Source organism: Musca domestica, unplaced genomic scaffold (genome assembly GCF_030504385.1).
Source record: "Musca domestica strain aabys unplaced genomic scaffold, Musca_domestica.polishedcontigs.V.1.1 220, whole genome shotgun sequence".
In the NCBI taxonomy this organism is placed as follows: Eukaryota; Metazoa; Arthropoda; class Insecta; order Diptera; family Muscidae; genus Musca; species Musca domestica.
The window spans coordinates 283,480-299,914 of NW_026712263.1; the positions used below are offsets into that span (position 1 = coordinate 283,480).

Sequence of the window (16,435 nt, forward strand, 5' to 3'; positions counted from 1 at the left end):
TCGATCCATCGATTTATCGTTAAGTACTGCTCTAACGTCACCGTCCTTCTTCCGAATCGCAAGAACAACGAAACTCAATACAGGTTAATCACGTCCTCGTTTAGGTGATAAAAATCACTTCTCTCTTCCATATTTATGGCTATTATTAGAAGAACACTCGAACTTTAAAGTGTTATTATACTATACAACGCTCTAAGTAAATAAATAAAAAGCACGGGCTATGAATTTCCCTAAATTCAAAAAACGATAACATAAAAATGAGCGTTTTGAAAATTTATGAATGTAGTGAGGCACTTTCAAGTGCCGAGACTCGCGACATAAAATTAATGGGAATGATAGTTTACCCAAACTATGATTTGACATAAAATTTGAATGTAAACAAATTTCGAAGCGATGACGTTGTTATGAAAGTTCTGGTATTTACGTTTTTATACCCTACACCACGAGGTGGTCAGGGTATTATGTCTTTGTGCATTTGTTTGTAAAAGGCAAAACGGAAACGACATAGACCCATAGTTCCTTTTGATGATCTGCATAGAATCACATTCTGAGTCGATTTATGCATGTCCGTCCGCCCTTCCAACCGTCTGTCCGTCCGCCCTTCCAACCGTCTGTCACTCCGTCTGTCCATGTATTTTTGTAAACAATGTACAGTTCGCATTTATTGCCCTATCCAGATGGAATTTTGCACAAATCATTTGTTTGGCCCAAGGATGAACCCTATTGAAATTGGAGATAATCCGACAAAATTTGGATATAGCTCCCATACATATCTTCGTCCGATTTGCCTTTTATTGTGCGCCAAACGTGTAATATCAGTCCGAATAGTATGGAATTTTGCACATACAACCAAATTGGGCCTGAAAATAAGTATGCCAAATTTGATCGAAATCGGTTCAGATATAGCTATAGCTCCCATATATATTGTTCATCCGATTTGTTATTTTTGTCCTCCGCAGCCGTAATATGCACCCTGTAACAACAATATTTAGGGAAATATATCATATACAGCTCAGAAATACCTTTGTTAAATTTTATCGAGATCGGTTCAGATTTGGATATAGCTCCCACATATCACTTCTTCCGATTTACTTTTTATTGTGCATCAAACGTCTAATATTTGTCCAAATGGGATGGAATTTGGCACCGAATTGAGTCTAGATGCCTGTGTGTCAAATTTGGTGAAGATCGGTTCAGATATAGCTATAGCTCCCATATATACTGTTTATCCGATTTGTTATATTTGTTACCCACAGCCGTAATATGCACTCCGTAACAACGATATTCATGGAAATATATCAAATGCAGCTCAGAAATCTTTTTGCCAAGTTTTATCGAGATCGGTTCCGATTTGGAACGGATTTCAAATTAATTGTGCACCAAATGAGCAATGTAAGTCCGAATTTAAAAGGTACAAATGCTTCGGCATATTTAGTCCTTTGAACATTAAATTATAACTTTTAATTGTTATGCGAAGCTCTACTAAAGTAGCAATAAACTTGGATCAGGGTTTCGGGGTCAATTTACAAAAGAGTACAGGCGGGAAATTTTTTTGGGCACAGGCCAAGTGGTGTCTTCGGCAAAATTTCAGATAAAAATATGAAGAAAATTTGGTCAACATTTTTAACCCTCATGCGAGTCAAAAAAGGGGCCTTTTTGGTCCTTTTTATACCAAACACCACACAGTGGTAAGGGTATTATGTATTTGTGCATTTGTTTGTAACATGGAGAAGAAAGCGATATGGACCCATAGTTACTTTTGAGGATCTTCATAGAATCACTTTCGGAGTCCATGTATTCTTATGAACAAAATTCACATTTATTATCCGATTGAGATGAAATTTTACAAACAATATTCGTTTGGCCCAAGAACGAACCCTATTAAAATTGATGAGAATCGATTCAAATTTAGATATAGCTCCCATATATATCTTCGTCCGATTTCGGGTTAATTGTGCACTAAATGGCAATATCAGTTTGAATGACCTGTATTTTAACACATACGACCGAATTCAGTCTAGAAGCAAGTACATCAAATTTTGGTGAAAATCGGTTCAGAATATGTATACCTCTCATTTATATATTTCATCCGATCTGGTGTTTTAATATTTGATATCGGACGTCAGATACAGCTCGAAAATTCCTCTGTAAAATTTTGGAGTGAATTTCGGGACGTACGTTTCCATTTGGTCGAACTCGGCTCCGATATATATATTTTTTAATATAATCCTTCTCGAAGTGAAGTCATAAACTCTATAGCAATGCTATTTGGTATATAAGATAAAAACATTAGTGAAAATAGAACATTAGCTCTACTAAATATGCATAGTGGTGTAGGGTATCATATAGCCGGTCCCGCCTGACTTTTGACTTTTCCTTACTGGTTTTAATTTAAAATATGGTTAAAAACTCTCTTTAAACGGGATTGTAGCAAGCCAAAATATTTTATTGTGAAATTTTACTATAGATCCTATTGGTCTGTTGGTAGTTGAAACAGATACTCCCTGACATTTCCTTATCTTTCGATTTTTTCAAGAGAGTATTGAAAATGTTGGATATTGGTCTGTTAAAAAAACTTGAAACCAAATTTTTTCTCGGCCGTATTTTTTATTAAATCACAACTCCAAATCGATAATTTTTAGTCTGACAGTGAAAGATTGTGGCTGAGACCTCAACACTGTCAAAAATTAAGAAGTGTCGCTATATGGGGCCTTTATCAAGTAATTGGCCACAAAACAACCCTTAAGAGATAGTCAGTCCTTTACCCACTGCGAGTCTAAAATACTAAGTGGTAGTCCATGGACTGCCAATAAATGGGCTTAAATTGTATGGAGTTATTCCAAACATGTGTCCTACATTGAATATTCTTCGTAAGGATACGTTATACCTATTGATATTTGAAAATATGATATTTAGCCACTTCAGCTGAAAATAATGGCAGAACCTTGGGAACACCTAAATGTGCCAGAAATACTAATGGAACATTTTTTGTGGGCCAATGCTGGTTCAATTTACAACCAATTCTTTTAAAAATTGTTGGTAAAATCATAAAATATCGGAAGCAAGAATGAGTCGTTATAGAGATAGATAAAGAGAATGTGCCAAACAGAAGACCTATATTGAAAGATTTTTGCAAGGAATGGTTCTAATCAATGATATTCTGAAAGTTTGTATTGGTCAAGGCCTTCAAAAATACGAAAATCCGAATTTTTACCGTCTTATTATATATGCCTTCCATTCATGGAAGAACAGTTTTCATTCTAAAGCAGGCCATATATGTCTACACAGAACCTAGTTAAGAGTCTTCCTTATAAAGATCTACGTATAAAGGTCAGCATTCAATGATCTTCCATATCAGAAAGTTCCGTTGAAACGTCTTATTTAAAAAGGGGATCTCATAAGGGGTATTTTCTTTAAAAAGGCTCTAAAAGTCATTCTCAGTCTCATAATATGTCTACTATAATTGTGAAAGGCAAATTTGGATTCTCAAAAATATTGTTCCTCGCCTCTACTTCCAAATCCAAAAAATTCCAGGGATATCTACATTGAAAAAAGGACATAACTTCTTTTCTATTTTTTTTCTCTTAATTTATTATAATATCAACAATACTATAGCACCAAAGAAAACAAGTTCACATTTTCCGGTAATCTAATAAGCGATACCAGTGTTGGACTTGATCCAATCCAAGTAGCTGGTGACACGAGTGAAGGCAGCTGGGTAACCCTTGGCACAACCGGCCGAGGAACCGAAGGAAGTCAAACCAACTTGAACCTTGGAGGATTCCAAAACCAATGGGCCGCCAGAATCACCGTTGCAGGTAGAAACACCACCGGGAGTGGAGACACAAATGTTGGACGAGGTAACAATGGAGGTACCATAGGTGGCAGCACAGACGGTGTTGGTGATGATTTGCATACGGGCCCATTGCAAGTTGTTGGTGACAGAGGTGGCGGAATCGGAAATCTTGCCCCAACCGGAAGCGATGGCATAATCACCGGCATAGGTGGAGTAAGAGCTGGCAATGGCAGGCAATTTAACGGCTTGGATGCGGCTGGTGTAGGAGACAGAGGGGATCTTGATCAAGGAGATATCGTTCTTCAAGGTCTTGCTGTTCCAGCCAGAGTGGATGATGATGTTGCTGCTGGAGACGGTGTGAGTGACTTCAGCGGAGGTGCGAACGGTGGCGCCCAAGTAGACGGTGACGGAGGAGATACTAAAATTTTACAATTTTTAAAAATTAACCCTTAGTTATAAATATTGTTAATCCTTACTTACCCATCGGTACAGTGAGCAGCGGTCAAAACCCATTGGGAACCAATCAAGGAACCACCACACCAGGACGATGAAAGAGCGCTAATTTTCAAGGAAAGACCAACTTGGTAGGGGAATTGACCAACCGAGGCAGTGTTGCCATTGGTAATACGGCCCTCGGTTTCAACGACGGGCATAACGACGCTGCGGGATTCCACATTTTCGGCTCTCAAGTCGAAGGCAGAGGCGGTGGCCAAAGCCAAGGCGAAAATAACCAAGAATTTCATGTTGCTTCTGTGATACAACTGATACAGGCCTTGGCATAGTTTTGGGGTTTTTATACACCGTATTTTCCGAAATTCTTGTCGCCAATTCTGGGCGATAGTTTGAAGTGTGCCCAAAGTGATAATAGCAAATAATACTGGTCAGTTCTTAAACCTTATCTGCGGCTGGGTTTGCCCTTTGATAATTTTTTGCACTATTTCAGATATAAATCAAATAGGTTTTTGCAAATTCATTTGTTTATCTCCTGTCTAGTAATCTGTGATAATAATAATGGAGAATTGGGTTATATAATTGTCATCGAGTGCATTTGATAAAACCAATAAAATATTGTCTGCATTTCTTTTATCGGTATAAAAACCGCAAAGGTTCTTGGGTTCGGTATCAGTTGTATCGCAGCAGCAACATGAAATTCTTGGTTATTTTTGCCTTGGCTTTGGCCACTGCCTCAGCCTTCGACTTGAGAGCCGAAAATGTGGAATCCCGCAGCGTCGTTATGCCCGTCGTTGAAACTGAGGGCCGTATTACCAATGGCAACACTGCCTCGGTTGGTCAATTCCCCTACCAAGTTGGTCTTTCCTTGAAAATTAGCGCTCTCTCTTCGTCCTGGTGTGGTGGTTCCTTGATTGGTTCCCAATGGGTTTTGACCGCTGCTCACTGTACCGATGGGTAAGTTGGGATTTTTACCTTGAAAATAGGGCCGAATGAAATTTTCATCGTAAAAATCAAATTTTAGTGTCTCCTCCGTCACTGTCTACTTGGGCGCCACCGTTCGTACCTCTGCTGAAGTCACCCACACCGTTTCGAGCAGCAACATCATCATCCACTCTGGCTGGAACAGCAAGACTGTTAAGAACGATATCTCCTTGATTAAGATCCCCTCCGTATCCTACACCAGCCGCATTCAAGCCGTTAAATTGCCCGCCATTGCCAGCTCTTACTCCACCTATGCCGGTGATTATGCCATCGCTTCCGGTTGGGGCCGTATCTCTGACTCTGCCACCGGTGTCACCAACAACTTGCAATGGGCCCGCATGCAAATCATCACCAACACCGTTTGTGCTGCCACCTATGGTACCTCCATTGTTACCTCCTCCAACATCTGTGTCTCCACTCCCGGTGGTGTTTCTACCTGCAACGGTGATTCTGGCGGCCCATTGGTTTTGGAATCCTCCAAGGTTCAAGTTGGTTTGACCTCCTTCGGTTCTTCGGCCGGTTGCGCCAAGGGTTACCCAGCTGCCTTCACTCGTGTCACCAGCTACTTGGATTGGATCAAGTCCAACACTGGTATCTCTTATTAAAAAGTGGCTGACATTTTGAAAACGAATTTATCTTTGTTTGAATAGAAGTTTATTTTTATTTTAATAAATGGTAATTTTATAGAATTTAATTATATAAACAAAAAAATATTTTTTGAAAAATCCGGTATTATTGGCCTGTTGGTCCTTTCAAAACACATTTTTAAAAAATTCAAGACTTTTGGTATATTTGTCCTCGAAAAAATTCAAAAAAAAAATTCTGTTTGTCCTCGAAATAAAATTCTTGAAAAATCCAGGGTTATCGGTTTGTAGGTCCGTGCAAAAATATTTTTAAAAAATCCAAGATTATTAGTCTCTTAGTCCTAGAAAAATATTCCTATATTCTTATTCGATAATAGGTATGTTGGCCCTTCAACGGATATTCTTGAAAATCCACGATCTGTCTGTTGGTCCTTAAAAAATATTGTTATAAAAAACCACGATCATTGGTCTGTTGATCCTTTCTTAAAAAATAAACAATTATTGGTTTGTTGGTCCTTGAAAAAATATTTTTAAAAATCCACGATCTGTATGTTGGTCCTGCAAACAAATATTTTTAAAAAATCCACAATCTGTATGTTGGTCCTGCAAACAAATATTTTTAAAAAATCCACGATTATTGATCTGGTGGTCCCTGAGAAAAATGTTATTAAAAAAGCCTGTGGGTCCTTGATTATTAAACCGTTGGTCCCTGCAAAATATTCTTTAAAAAATCCTAGAATATTGGTCTATTGATCCTTAAGAAAAAAATCTTAAAAATCTCCGCTTATTGGTCTGTTGGTCCTTTGAAAAAATATTAAAAAAATCAATACAATTGCCCCTTAAAAAATATTTTAAAAAAATCCACGATTTTTTGTCCTTGAAAAAATGAAAAAAAAATCCAAAAGTGTCTCTGAAAAACTAGTCTTAAAAAGTTAACGATTATTTGTCTATTGGTCCTTGGAAAATTATTTTAAAAAAATTCAATACTATTGGTCTGTTGGTCCTTGAAAAAAGATTATTAACAAATCTGCGGTCTATTGGTCCTTGAGAAAAAAATACAAGACTATTAGTCCTTAAAAAAATATTATTAAAAAAATCCTGTTTGTCCTTATTAAAAAACATTCTAAAAAAATCTACAAAATATTCGTAAAAAATCCTAGATTGTTGGTCTTTTGATCCTTAAGAACATATTCCTAAAAATCACCGAATCATGGTGTGCTGGTCCTTTAAATTTTTTTTTTTTTAAAATCCAAGATATCTGGTCCGTTGATCCTTAAAAAAATATTTGAAAAAATACAAGATTTTGGTCCGTTGGTTGAAAAAAGGAAAAAAAACTCAAAATTAACGAAACTCAAATAACGAAAAATAAACGATTGCTTGTCTGATGGTCCTTGAAAAATTATTCTTAAAAAATCCGGTTAGTTCTTGAAAAATATTCTTCAAAAATCCGTCATTATTGGTCTCTTGGTCCTTGGAAACACATTCTTAAAAAATCCAAAATCATTGGTCTGTTGGTCATTGAAATAAAATTTTTGATAAAAATCTCTGAAAGAATATTCCTAACAAACCTATGATCAATGGTGTGTTGTTCCATGAAAAATCATTCTTAAAAAAATCACAACTATAGGTCTGGTATTCCTTGAAAAAATACCCTTTAAAATCCACGATTATTGGTCTGTTGGTTCTTGAAAAATATTCTTTGACAAGATGTCCTTGAAAAATATTTTTAAAAATCCAAGATTGTAGGTCCTTAAAAAAATATTCTTCAAGAAACCACGATTATTCTTCTGTTGGTCCTTGAAAAAATATTTTTGAAAAGTTGTTGATCCTTGAAAAAATATTTTTATAAAATCCAAAATCATTTATCTGTTGGTCCTTGAAAAAACTTTCTTAAAAATCCCTGAAAAAAATATTCTGAAAAATCCACGATTATAAGCCTTTTGGTCCTTGAAAAATTCACGATTAATATTGTCTGGTGGTCCTTGAGAAAACATTGTTAACAATCCTTGGAAAACAATTATAATAACAATTATAAGCCATTTGATCCTTGAGAAAAATATTCTTAAAAATCCGAGATTATTGGTCTGTTTGTCCTTGAAGAAATACTTTTAAAAAATCCACAATAATTTTTCTGTTCGTCCTTGAAAAAAATATTCTTCAAAAATCCAAGATTATTGGTCTGTTTGTCCTTGAAGAAATACTTTTAAAAAATCCTCAATAATTTTTCTGTTCGTCTTTGAAAACATATTCTTATAAAATCCACGATTATTCGTCTGTAGGTCTTCGAAAAAATATTCTTAAAAATACATGATTCGTCGCTAAGTCATCGAAAAAATATTCTTAAAAAATCCGAGATTATTGGTCAGTTGGTCCTTAAAAAATATTCTTCGAAAAATATTCTTCAAAAATCCACTATTTTTCGTCTGTAGGTCTTCGAAAAAATATTCTTAAAAAATCCACGATTATTGGACAGTTGGTCCTTAAAAAAATATTCTTCGAAAAAAATATTCTTCAAAAATTCACTATTTTTCGTCTGTAGGTCTTCGAAAAAATATTCTTCAAAAATCCACAATTGTTGGTCTTTAGTCCTCGAAAAAAAAATCTTAAAATCCACAATTATTCATCTGTAGGTCCTTAAAAATATTCTTCAAAAGTCCACGATTGTTGGTCTTTAGTCCTTGAAAAAAAAAAATATCTTAAAAATCCACAATTATTCGTCTGTAGGTCCTTAAAAATATTCTTCAAAATCCACGATTATTGGTCTGTTGCTTCTTGAAAAAATATTCTAAAAAAATCACGATTATTTTTCTTTTTGTCCTTTGATAATGCACAGTTATCGGTCTGTTGATTTATAAAAATCTATTCCGCGATCGTATTGATCCTTTCTAAAAATACACTATTATTGGTGTGTTGGTCCTTGATACAACGTTCATAAAAAATCCCGATGAAAATATACTTTAAAAACCACGATTATTGGCATCTTAGTCCTTGAAAAATATCTTTTAAAAAATTATTAGTCTATTGTTCCTTGTGAAAAAATTGTTAAAATCTCCGATTTTTGGTACACTGGTACTTGAGAAAATACTGTTAAACATTTCGGTCACTGACAACATAAACATAACACAGGATTATTGGTCTGTAGGACCTTAAAAAATCTTGAAAAAATTCGTTAAAACCCGTGTTTATCGATCTTTTGGTCCTTAAAGAAAATATTCTTAAAATCCACGATTATTGATCTGTTGGTCCTTGAAAAATGTTTTCAAAAAATTGCGATATCAAAACCTTTGATTGGAACACCAAACACCTATCATTGATTTCAGCTTTTCCACTTGGATATTTTGATGAAATGTTTTCATTTGTTTTTCCAAAACTACTCCCTCCATTGCATGTTATTTTCCAACGGTCTCTTTAATTCTCGATGGCATTTCGTTGCATTTCAGCCGACAATTACGTTATGGAAAATCGAATTCATGTTTTGGAGCTAGTCACATTTGCATAAATTTTCTTCGATTTCTAGTCTCAACGCTTAAACTAAAAGCATTTAAACGGTTTGCGTGTAAACGGCCGTGGAGTTGTTTACTTGGCGCCGATTTTTGAAAAGAAATTTCTTGATGTTGCAAAGTTTTTTGTTGTTGTTGTAGCCTCTTTTTTCTGTATATGACCCAAATTATTAATTAATTTATCAAACGTTCATGAAATGCTGCGAGTTTTTGTTATAAACAATTTTTTTTTTTCCACTTTGTATTAATTTCTCTTTCTTTGTTGTTGTTTTATTTCTATTACAGGCGTTTAGTGAAAAATTATCAGCCCAAGAAAAAAGAAGAAGAAGATAATGAGTAAGTACGATATAATTAATACAAAATATATAGACATGTGTTTGATTTGAAATATATATACATTTACAAATAATAAACAATATAATCTGCAAGAGAGAGAATGTATGTGTGTGACGGTGTTGGTGTGCTGTGTTATTTTTAATATATAGAACTAAAACCACAATCGGTGGATTTACTTGTTGAAATAGTGAGTATTTTGATGCCACATTATTGATGGGGGTTTGAGGCCATCCATGAACCACGTTGAACCATTGATCCTGGGTGATGTGCAGTAGTATCAGACAATATAAGCTTAAGAGATATTGAATAAAAATGAAAAAATAAAAGTATTCTGAAAAGAAAATCACGCATTTACTGTTGAAGAACTTGAAAAATATTCTTAAAAAATATACATAAAAGCCCCAAAAATATTATTAAAATTCAAAAAAAAAAAAAAAATCCTCTAGAAAATTAAAAAAATATTGTTAAAAATCCATAAAAGTTTCTCTTGTATATCTCTAGAAAATACCCAAAATAACTTTGCAAATATTGCCATATACAACTTGAAAAAAATAGTAAAAAAATTCCTGATAGACCTTAAAAAGGTTCTTAAGAGTCCACGAATATTTTTCAGAGAGTTTTTGAAAATATATTTCTAAAAATACCACGAAGATTACCCAGATAGGTCTAGAAAAATATTGTTGAAGGTCCACAAATATGTCCCCATAGACCTTGAAAATATTAAAATAATGCTAATATAGTCTTCATCGTCCTTGGAAAAAAAATACTCTTAAATAATCCATGAAGAATTGGATATTTTTTAAAAGTTGAGAATATCACCATGATAGTCCTTTAATAACACTGTGCAACACAAAGTAGTTACAGGCAAATCCCGCAGATAATGAAAGTGAAGCTAAAAAAGGAAACCACGTATATCAGCGTTTAGTAAATTTACAGCGCAAAGTAACCAAATAGAAAGGACAAGATTTCTTCTTCTTCCACACACTTTGGAAATTTTCGGATTAAGATTCCTTAGAATCCATGTATTTTAAGTATCTAGTGTCTTTAGAAATTTGGCAGATGAAAACACGAAAATTTATTGTGTTATTTAAAACCTAAAGCGAATCATAAAAAGGTCTTTTTGGTCCTTTTTTAAAAATATGGCTAAAAAGTGCAAAATCGATTATAAAAAGCATGAAGTTCAGAAAAATTCATGAAATCTTTATTTGACTGCGGACTGCTCCTCAAATGGTCTATTCGCATAGTCTAATTTTGGCTTACTCTTCCCAACATTTCGAACAGAATCGCATGAATAAATGCTTCAATGTTGTCTTCTATTCTTCCATTGAAGCGGGCTCATTTGTATAGATATGAGCTTCAGCATAGCCCCACAAAATAATCCCAAGGCGTCAAATCGCACGATCTAAGCGGTTAATTGACCGGTCCCGAATAAGTCCATAGTTACGCGAGCTGTGTGGCATGTGGCACCGACTTGTGAGAAATCATATGCCAGGCAAGTAAAGCTCTTGAACTTTACTATAACTAACAATGATGGCTAATTTACTTGGAGACCTACGGTCAAACGGCCCATCCCGAGAAATAGTTAGAGAAGAAAAATAAATGGATTAGATGAAGGTGTGCACCACATCTAGTCCATTTTTTGGAGAAGTCCTTCATCTCCATCTGCAATGGCTTAAGATCTGCGGTATCAACAATTTTAAACTTTAACATCATTGGTCGCATTCTTTGATATAGGTCCACATTTCGATATTTTCCCCCAAAAAAAAATAAAGCTCACTGAAAACGATAATTTTTTAAAGGCATACTAAGAATGATGTACTCTTCAAGATTTGTAATTCCACTTGTAACATGGATTTACAAAAGTTGGGCCTGGTCGAGCCTTCTTTCATTTTATTCATATGTTATAAAAATACCCATTGGAATTTAATCTATGCACACCAACACACTCACTTACACATACACTATAATTTATCCACACATCGACATTTACTTGACTCAAATCAAATTTATCTCCCCTCTTTAGATTCACATCATGGCAAGCTTTCCGCAAAGTTCCAATGAAATCAGTGACTTTGGCTGGACAACGGGAAGTTGTGGCTGAATCCCTGCAATTACAAATCATACAAGGCATTTCATTGCTCTCCAAAACCCTAAGGGAAGAACGAAAAGTAAGTCTTACTCAAAAAATACACCCCCGTTTTTTATTTCACTGTCATTAATTAACAACAATTTTTTTTCTAGAATGTCTTTCCAACGGTACCATTTTACATCAAAACCTCACCACACAACTGGCTGCATTGGAAACGGGCCCAAACGTACTATGAGAAAGCTTATCGTGATTCGGAACAAAGCCGTTGAAAATACAAAACGGCTGATATGGACTTGAATCTGAGTCGAGCCGAGGTGGAACGTACAAGAATATTATGACGGCAAAGATACAACAGTCAGACGATGCCAAGACGAGTATGCCAATCAATTACAGAAATCAAATAATCTGCAGCAACAGCATTATCATGAACTATTGCCGGAGGTAGGAGGAATTCATTCACCATAAATTACATTTAATCCAATTTATTGTCTTAGGTATTAATCGACTGCAAGAATTGGATGAAAAGAGAACCCGTGGCATCAGAGAATTCATTATTAGTGCCGCCGATGTAGAGTCCTCTGTAGCACCCATCATTGCCCGGTGTCTTGAGGGCATGGTCAAGGCCGGCGAATCAATTAATGAGAAGGAGGATTCGTATAAAGTTATCGAAAGGTAAGTAAATTGAATTCTTTACTTTTGGGCTTAATTAAATGTTTTTTTTTCTCGAATTTTTAGATATCAATCTGGTTTCACACCACCAGGCGATATACCTTTTGAGGATCTTTCCAAAATGGACACTCTTGATACATCCCAGAGTCCCACTATAATCATGTACAGTCCAGTCATTTAACCGTTAAGGGTACCATAAGTGCTAATAAAATTAAGAAACGTGTGGGGATATTCAACATCTTTGGCAGTAATAAGGTAAGTTAAAGTTTGTTTTGTCGTCGTCATTGTTATGTTGCTTATGAATTCTTCATGTTTTGTTTGTGCGGCATTGTTTATGTTAGAGATCCATTGAATTGTTTTTTTTTTAATGAGTAAATGTTCCAATGACACGAAATTATATTAGGAAGTACTCAAACTTTTGATGCAAATGTTTGTTTCTTAATAGTTCTAACCAAAATCTAAATAGCCATATAATCTGTTGATGCTAAAAAAAATTTGTGTCTTGAAGGGAGAATCTACTTTAGATAGGTCTACCACTTATGATCGAAGTGGAAGTTCTAAAAGGTACATATTCTCAATGATAAAAAAGAAAAAATAAAAGGAAAAATTGTTTTCGTAGTTTGATCAAAAATTGCTCGAATCCGCAGCCATGGTCTTAGTGGAGTAAATTAAATTTATTCCGTCTCAAAGTTTTCGTTTTGTCTTGAAGGGAAAACCTTATTCACAAGAGATAACTTAGCAAATATACCTTCTAATCGATACGTGGAAGATCTAAAACGTACCTATTCTCAAAAGAATAAAAAAGAAAAATAAATTAAAGAAGAATTGCGATGTGAGGGCTGATATCCAAATTGTACCAAATTGCCTTGGCTCTCTTTTAGAGGAATAGTCCCATAGTTATAACGAACTGACTACGAATGGTCTCTGACTTCTGACCAACAAACAAGTTTCAACTGCAATCCTTTGTCAGTCTTCATAGCGCAAACCTTAGATAACTGCTAGTATTAGCTGACGGATGGCTAATTGGCCTCACCGATTGACACTGAAGCCATGGGGCCTCCGAGACAGGCACAGAGCCGACTTTGCTGTCTTGGTGGTAATGACCCCGGCTCCCCTATAGTATGCTCAGCTCAACTCATCCGTACATTCTGCTGTTCTACCTCATCCGAAAGGAAGAAGTGTCGGATCTTCATTTGGGGTCAGCCTCATCAAAAACCGCAACTTTAAGGTCATGCGGTACCATCCGGTTTTTGCCTTCTTATTAGAGTGCTATCCATCTTAGCGGCTACCGAAGTATACGAACAGATATACCGTCTGCGTCGTCACCATTTCCTTCGCCCTGGGTTGCTGCTTGTCCGTTGACGCAATCCTCTTTACCGCCATTGGCTGACCCTGGCTTACCCATAGAGTGCAGCTCAGCTAATCCGCAAATTCCACTGTTCGACATCACCCAACAGGTAGATATATCGGATCTCCCTTCAATCAGCAGCCTTGTACCCATTTGAGGTCAGATATTCGCTACTCTAAGGTCATCCGGTGCCATCCGGCTTTCACCTTCCAATTAGTGTGCTTCCCACTATCCTTCTTTGCCGCTACCGAAGCATATGGAACGGACTGTTGTACCGTCTGAGTCGTCACTACTTTCTTCGCCCTGGGTTGATGCTCCCCAGTTGATGCAATCCTCTTTACAGCCACTGGCTGACCCTGGCTTCCCCATAGATTGCAGTTCAGCTAATCCGCACATTCCACTGTTCGACATCACCCAACAGGTAGATATATCGGATCTCCCTTCAATCAGCAGCCTTGTACCCATTTGAGGTCAGATTATTCGCTACTCTAAAGTCATCCGGTGCCATTCGGCTTTTACCTTGCAAATTTGTGTGTTTCCCACTATCCGTCTTTGCCGCTACCGAAGCATATTGAAGGGACTGCTGCATCGCCTGAGTCGTCACCACTTTCTTCGCCCTGGTTGCTGCTCCCCAGTTGACCGCATCCTCTTCACAGCAATTGGTTGAGAAGGGAACTGATCGCCTTCGGTGCTGTTTCCTTCAGCGAGATTTGCAACTAAGCAGATTTTCTTGGCAGTCAAAGCCTGACTAGAGGTCGAGGTCTGGATTACCCTGGTCCGCTTCCTCGTCAGACGGGGGACTTTCCGAGTAGCCTATTGTCGTATACTGTCCTGACTTAGCGTTAACAGTCCCATATTCGCAACGATCTGACGGATTTCTTGATGCAATATTTTAATGCGTCATCCGTCATAGTGGACGAAGGTACATAGTATTCTATTTCCCAACTCTGGGTCCATGAATTTACCATATATCTGCCAGTGGCTGAGAGGGGGACTTGTTCGCCTTCGATGCTGCTTCCTTCAGCGAGAATGGCAACTTAGTAGACAAGATGTCCGCTTATATCCGTTCGCTGTAGCCTTCGTTGTACCCATCTTTGCTCTGTCCACATGTTGTTACACCACATTTGCCATTGTAGCGGGTTGTTTGATGAATTAACAGCGGGCCAGTTTCGAAGGTTAAGCAAATTTCGATTGTCTTTTCTTCTCTGATGCCTTTTTAAAGTCTGTGAACTTAACCTCAGCCTTGCCTTCTTTTGCTTTGGCACCTCAGAGACTCTTTCTGAAGGCTACCCGCAGTCTTCGGTTTTTTGAGGCATCAATGATGTCACCATTCTTATCGGGAGTTCCTATGGTGTTGCATTAGGATATATCTCCTTGAACTTCCTCGTAAACTTCAGGTTCATCCTGATGCAACTCCTCATCAGTAAGCTTTGACGGATCCCCATCGACATTTCGACTGAATTTTGCCTTTCCTCCTGGAATTTGGCGTTCTTGGTGTCGGGAGAGCTCAGTTACACTTCCATTTAAGGATGGAAACGCCGCTCTGTACTACTTCTGCCTCGATTGCCTCCTCCCTTAAGAGTTTGGGCTTTGTCGGTATTTACCAACGAATTTGGGCCGCTAGGACTATTCTGGTCGATTTTTTTGGGACTGAGGTCGAGACCTGAACTACCGTGGTATCCATGTCCTCTTCCTTGTCAGGCAGGGGGCTTTTCCAGAGTTCTGCAGGGATACTATCCTGATTCAGTCGCAGTGATCTGGTGGAGTTTGTTGCTGTTTTTAACGTTCTCGTCAACAAGGTCAAGAGTCGGATCCTTGTCTCCTTGCCTCCAAAGCTTCCCGTCCGTTTCGTTCTGTTATGGAGTTCTTTTTAGCTACTTCGTGTTCTATTTCCCCAGCTCTGTGGTCCATAATTTACCATCTATCAAGAACGGATAGCTTGAATTGAAAAATTGTAGATTCCTATTAAGACCATTGCCGTTTTTTTTTTAAATTTCAGTTGTAATCTTTTAAATATATTTTTACATATTAAAAAAAAGATCATCGAGGCCTTAGTAATTTATGTAAGTACTATTTATACAATTCAATGGAACCATACATAAATAATTGCAATACATAGTAGTTAGTTCAATGTTATTTTTATTTGATTTTCAAAACAAACTGTTTGTGAAAAATTTTGAAAAAATATTGTTATTTTGTTAAATGTATAATTTAGTTAAATCAAATATTATAAAGTCTTTATTTTCTTTTTTATTTATTTCTTTCTTTTTCGGTCTTCGTTTCATATCATATGTAATTTTTTGTGTGGCTTTGTTTTTTTTTATTTTATCGTTGTTTTATTTGTCAATTTATCAATCGTTGCATTCCTTCTCAATGCATTTCTTTTCTCATACAAAAAAAAAAAAATAAATAAACAAATAAATAAAAAAAGCAACAATTTCCTGTCGTCGTCGTCATTTACGCATTCTTACATCAAATCGCCATGTGGACGACGTTTCATATTGTAAATCCATTGTGAATTTATTGTGTTTACTTTACATTAATGTAAGTACAAACTGCAAACACCTATCAAGAATGTGTAAAATTTCATACAAATATCTATGTTTTATTCGCTTACTTGTCTCACATCCGAGTCCAACTACCATATCCATATTTTGATTTAATTTTTGTTTTTGAGCC

At 36.3% G+C, this 16,435-nt stretch overlaps 3 protein-coding genes across 10 annotated transcripts in view; 2 read left to right on the forward strand and 1 right to left on the reverse strand.

Moving 5' to 3' along the window:
* Positions 1-16,435, forward strand: part of LOC101898157 (formin-binding protein 1-like) — a 222,696-nt gene that overhangs the window by 166,303 nt on the left and 39,958 nt on the right. For all 8 annotated transcript variants that reach the window (XM_059123082.1, XM_059123083.1, XM_059123086.1 and 5 more), the window contains exon 4: positions 9,600-9,650. In XM_059123082.1, coding sequence (XP_058979065.1) covers positions 9,600-9,650 — 51 coding nt within the window. The remainder of the gene's footprint in view (positions 1-9,599; positions 9,651-16,435) is intronic.
* LOC131802686 (serine protease 1-like) lies at positions 3,604-4,564 on the reverse strand. The gene is made up of 2 exons (XM_059123091.1): positions 4,277-4,564; positions 3,604-4,214 (listed from the first exon to the last, which is right to left on the reverse strand). The coding sequence occupies exons 1-2, from the start codon at positions 4,537-4,539 to the stop codon at positions 3,650-3,652; spliced, it is 828 nt and encodes a 275-aa protein (XP_058979074.1). The 5' UTR covers positions 4,540-4,564; the 3' UTR covers positions 3,604-3,649.
* On the forward strand, positions 4,911-5,924 carry LOC131802687 (serine protease 1-like). The gene is made up of 2 exons (XM_059123092.1): positions 4,911-5,203; positions 5,271-5,924. The coding sequence occupies exons 1-2, from the start codon at positions 4,941-4,943 to the stop codon at positions 5,833-5,835; spliced, it is 828 nt and encodes a 275-aa protein (XP_058979075.1). The 5' UTR covers positions 4,911-4,940; the 3' UTR covers positions 5,836-5,924.

Coding starts and splice junctions, on each gene's coding strand:
- LOC131802686 (XM_059123091.1), bottom strand. CDS start 4,539: ATGAAATTCTTGGTTATTTTCGCCTTGGCTTTGGCCACCGCCTCTGCC. Junction 4,215..4,276: donor GCTGCTCACTGTACCGATGG/GTAAGTAAGGAT, acceptor GTAAAATTTTAG/TATCTCCTCCGTCACCGTCT.
- LOC131802687 (XM_059123092.1), top strand. CDS start 4,941: ATGAAATTCTTGGTTATTTTTGCCTTGGCTTTGGCCACTGCCTCAGCC. Junction 5,204..5,270: donor GCTGCTCACTGTACCGATGG/GTAAGTTGGGAT, acceptor ATCAAATTTTAG/TGTCTCCTCCGTCACTGTCT.